This window comes from Cyprinodon variegatus, unplaced genomic scaffold (assembly GCF_000732505.1).
Source record: "Cyprinodon variegatus isolate N-32 unplaced genomic scaffold, C_variegatus-1.0 Scaffold309, whole genome shotgun sequence".
Lineage (NCBI taxonomy): Eukaryota > Metazoa > Chordata > Actinopteri > Cyprinodontiformes > Cyprinodontidae > Cyprinodon > Cyprinodon variegatus.
The window spans coordinates 780,240-784,567 of record NW_015150762.1 but is presented as its reverse complement, the minus strand read 5'-3'; the positions used below and the strand labels follow the sequence as shown (position 1 = coordinate 784,567).

Below are 4,328 nucleotides of genomic sequence, written 5' to 3'. Positions count from 1 at the left end.
TTGTGTTTCTTGTGAATTTGGTCTTAAATTTTTATTTCAAGTGGCATTAAAACGTCTTAAATTTAACTTGCCTTATGCTTTAGGAACCCTGCTACAGTGAAAGGTCAATCCACTAACTCAGATGTGACTGTATATAAATGCATGCTGTAAAAGATTGTGGAAAACCTTGATTATTTTTCCTCTTCTTTGCATTCTTCTGGTACTTTCTGTGTTTGGCTGTTGCATCAAATTTCAAAATACATTTACGTTTTTTTGGTTGAAATGTAAAACAAAAAGAGAAAAGTTTAAGTAATATAAATATGCACTGAACATGGTAAATGTCTGTCGTACTTTCTTTGTGTTGTTACAGATCATTCCAGTTGAAGGACTCATACAAGGAGATCTCAAAACCTGCTACGAGTTCATGAAGTGGTTAAAACTTTTCGTCACAGCAAATGCACAAAATAAAGATTACAATCCTTTGACAGCTCGAAACAACCAGGACATAACGCCAGTGTTCACATCTTCAGAGTCAGGTACCTGTATTTATATTACTTACACTACTGAAGAAAAGGAGAATGGGTCAGGTGTCTTTCATCACTGTGTTTAGAGTAAATGCTCTGTAATAAGAAGCTCTTCTTTTTCAGAAAACTCAGACAAGGAAAAAAGCAGCAGTGAAAGATCAACTAAAACTTTCCCATACACTGAAAATTGGAAGGTGGAGTTTGATTGGATTGATAAGAGCGTTCTCGGAGAACAGCATACCTACTGCACCTCCTGCCACACCAACCTTTCTACATACAGGAACGGCGCTATGGAGCTCCGGCGACACATGGCAACGAATAAGCACAAAAAAAGAGCAAAACTTTTCCAGAACAGCCAAAGGAAAAGCCAAGACGGCGAGCCGTTCCCCTGCAGCGATGCAGCTGTTCGTTTCATTTACAATCGCTGTTACACCGGATCGGCTAAAGGCGAACAGGTCTCCAGACATTTTGCGCGCTGTAAGCTGGGTCTGAAGTACCCCAAAAACCTCATCTCTGTTAGCAAGCACACTCCATACTGTGTTTACATTTATGAAGGGTTGACAGCTGGAAACAATGACCCTGTCACTGTACTTCTGCTGGGGTTTTTTGACTATGAATCATCTAATCACTGCATCCGTTTTCTGGATGCTGTTCAGTTAGCAGATGGCACGGCAGATCAAACTGCAGCAGATGTTGTACAGACCTTGAAAAGGTTTGAGCTTTCCACTGATAACCTTGCTTTTTGTTACAGTGGTAAGGGTGAAGCTTCAGAGCAATTTCTGCCACATCTCAGGGAGCTCAATCCAAACCTAATAGCCTTAACAGGCCTGTATACAATTACCGATGCTGCTTATCATGCTGGGGTTAAGGAACTCTGCAGTCAAGTTCAAGGGCTGATGGTAGACCTGTATGAACACTATTCATCCTGCTCTATGAAGAACGGCCACCTTAAAGGTCTCTTTGGCTCAGATATCATTAAGAACAGCAAGCCTTTTTACCTCAATATCAGCCTCCTTAGGTTTTACCAGCTGATTACGAACTTGTTAGAAATATGGAGTGATCTAATAACATACCTCAGCTCTTGTCCTGAGGACGATGAAAAAGCCAAGTCATCGTGTTTAAAGCTGAAGGATCCCAAGGTCAAGGCAACATTTATGTTTCTGGAACAGGCCTTAAAACCTCTGGAAAAATGTCAGCGGCTAATTGAGGAATCTTCCAGGGCTAATATGCCACTCATCCTAGAAGAAGCCAGTACGTTGCTTAGCACATACACATCTTGCTTCCTTCAGCATGATGCCGCCACCCGCTACCTCAAGGAACACGATGCTGAAATCCTCAAAAACAAGGATTTCCACCTCTCAGGAGAGGATCTCAATCTTGGTGGGAAAGCAGTGGAAGATTTCCTGAAAACTGATGAGGCTGCAGAGGTGCTTCCACAGCTCCAAGAAGACGTGCTTCCGTTTTACATTGCAGTGACAGCTCGCATAGCAGAGGAGCTACCTCTGAGTGACACGGTGCTAAGAAACGTTGCTCAGATGCTAACTCCTCAGAGCAGCCTAAAATTGTCACCAGAAGCTTTGGAGGAGCTGGGGAAAGAGCTGGGAATCTGCAGCTCCCCCAAAGAGGTCAGCCAACTCAAAGAGGAGTTTAGTGAATATCTTCTGGCCCAGGAAGGGAAAAGTAACGAGGAAATAAATGAAGAAACAACGGAGAATCACTGGGCTGCTGTTCTTCAAGGCACAGAGCCCTCCTCGGTGTTCAGAAAGCTGCTTTTAGCCCTGTTATCATTCCCAGGTCCTCCACTTGATGCTCAGCATGTTTTATCTCAGGTAATTCAGCAAACTGTGGAAACATTTGGACTGTAAGTAAAGCTTAAGTTAACTTTTAATAGTTAACTAATTTTGTGCTCCTGGTTCCTCTGTGTCTTACCAGGCTTTAGACAACGACACTGCAATGCTTTCTGGGAGTGAAAATGAGATCAATGACAGCCGCAAAAACCATCCCAAGGTTCACACTCTAGGTAATAAGCAGATAAATAAGAGCATCAAATTATGTTGAAATGAGCTTTCCATATACCTGATGTACTTGTGCTTTATTCCTCATATTTCAACTTGATCCCATTTTGTAGAATGGAATGGCTTTGAGTTGAAGCCCTGTGAAGTCCGCCTTATGAAGATAAACGGTAAAGTAGAAATTATTTTAATGATTTAAGATATTTTAATTAAAGTTTAAAAAAAGTATTCAGACTTATTTTGAAGGATAAAACACTGATGATGTTCAATGTCAGTAAAAATTCAATTTTGTTTCTGTAGATCTTTCAATGCTGGACGACTCGCTGTCGAATGAGGTATGTTAGTTATTTACATCTTATGTAATACAGGGTTAAATGTTCTATGACGATGTGATTTTACAGATCGTAAAAGATAGGAACTGTAATCACTGACTATACAAAGTTTTTCTGCCTTTGATAAAGATGTCTGTTTTTGTCAATTTGCATGCAGATGATGTTTGGGTGTAAAATTGATAGTCTTTTGTGTCACAGGGAGTCTGGCGGGGAGGTCATAACTGGGAGAGCAGCCTGCGCAAGCAACCACAGGCCCGTAAAGTCTTTCAGGCTGGTGTCTGTACATGGTCCAAACCAATAGACCTTATTAAAGGCATTAAAAATGGCCAGGAGTCCATAGAGAAAGTGGTATGTATATATAACTATTTTTATTTCCAGGTTTCAGGAAAGCTAAATAAACAGAACATTTCTCAAAATAATGCATTTCTTTGTGCAAAGACCAAATACCAGGCTATGTTGATGCTAGAACCATTATAATTGTGCAGATTTATAAAACTATTATTACTTTTGAATAAAACGTTTTTTTATGTTACTAAAAATACAAGGTATCTTACATAAGGCGAAAGGATTGTAGCTATTTCATATCAAGGCTCCTCTTTTAGAAAAGCATTTAATGGAGGGACAATATGGCAGTTGTTATAAAATCAATGTAAAGTAAAACAGTAGTTATACCACAACAGTCTGCCAGTATTAAGCCCCGGACACAGGTTTTAAATCTTTTTAATTACTGGTGTGATTTTTTTTCCAAGTGCATATAGAGGCAGATCCGGTTCTCTGCTGATTTTTTTCCAATTTCCATTCTGTGCCCCTTCCAATTGAAACAATGTCCCACATTTAAAAAGTAAAAAAAATAAAAATACATTAATGTGACTGTAAAGTTGGTTATATATATTTTTTCTCATAAAAAACAGTGATAAGCAGCACTTTTCTGTACTGTCCCTCGTTTTTTTGACAACCAACAACGATTTCTTTACTTTTTTTACTTTATCAGGTTTATGACCTCTGAACTCCTATCACAAGTAAAGTTTATTAAAATGACTTTTTTCCCTTGATATTGTCAGATTTTATTTTGTATTTCCCCAAAAGTGGATGTGCTTTACTTTAAATTTCTGCTGCATAGTCTGTCTAAAATCAGGGTTCCTGCGGGTCCTTAGAAAGTCTTAAAAGGCATTGAATTCTTCAAAATAAAACTAAGGCCTTAATTGGTATTAAAATGTCTTAAATCAGTCTTTCGTAGGTCTTAATTTTTAAAACATCATAAATAGGATTATTTTTGTTACACTTTATTTTTGTAATCTAAATAAAACATTAAAATTGGCTATTTTTTTTTATATAAAAAAAATAACGACTCGCCATTATTGGTTCCGTCCCGATAGCGGAACCAATAAAAGCGTTGTTGCGGCCGCGACATTTGGGAGATGCGCCATTAACTTTTTGTCTGGAAAATATGAGCAAGTGTAAATGTAAAGAAAATTGTCTCC

At 38.6% G+C, this 4,328-nt stretch overlaps 1 protein-coding gene across 2 annotated transcripts in view; it reads left to right on the top strand.

The window, feature by feature from the left end:
- Window positions 1–4,328, top strand: part of LOC107090731 — a 33,152-nt gene that overhangs the window by 7,054 nt on the left and 21,770 nt on the right. For both annotated transcript variants that reach the window (XM_015384286.1, XM_015384287.1), the window contains exons 4-9: window positions 350–515; window positions 627–2,332; window positions 2,436–2,523; window positions 2,632–2,685; window positions 2,816–2,850; window positions 3,046–3,195. In XM_015384286.1, the coding sequence (XP_015239772.1) occupies window positions 350–515; window positions 627–2,332; window positions 2,436–2,523; window positions 2,632–2,685; window positions 2,816–2,850; window positions 3,046–3,195 (2,199 nt within the window). The remainder of the gene's footprint in view (window positions 1–349; window positions 516–626; window positions 2,333–2,435; window positions 2,524–2,631; window positions 2,686–2,815; window positions 2,851–3,045; window positions 3,196–4,328) is intronic.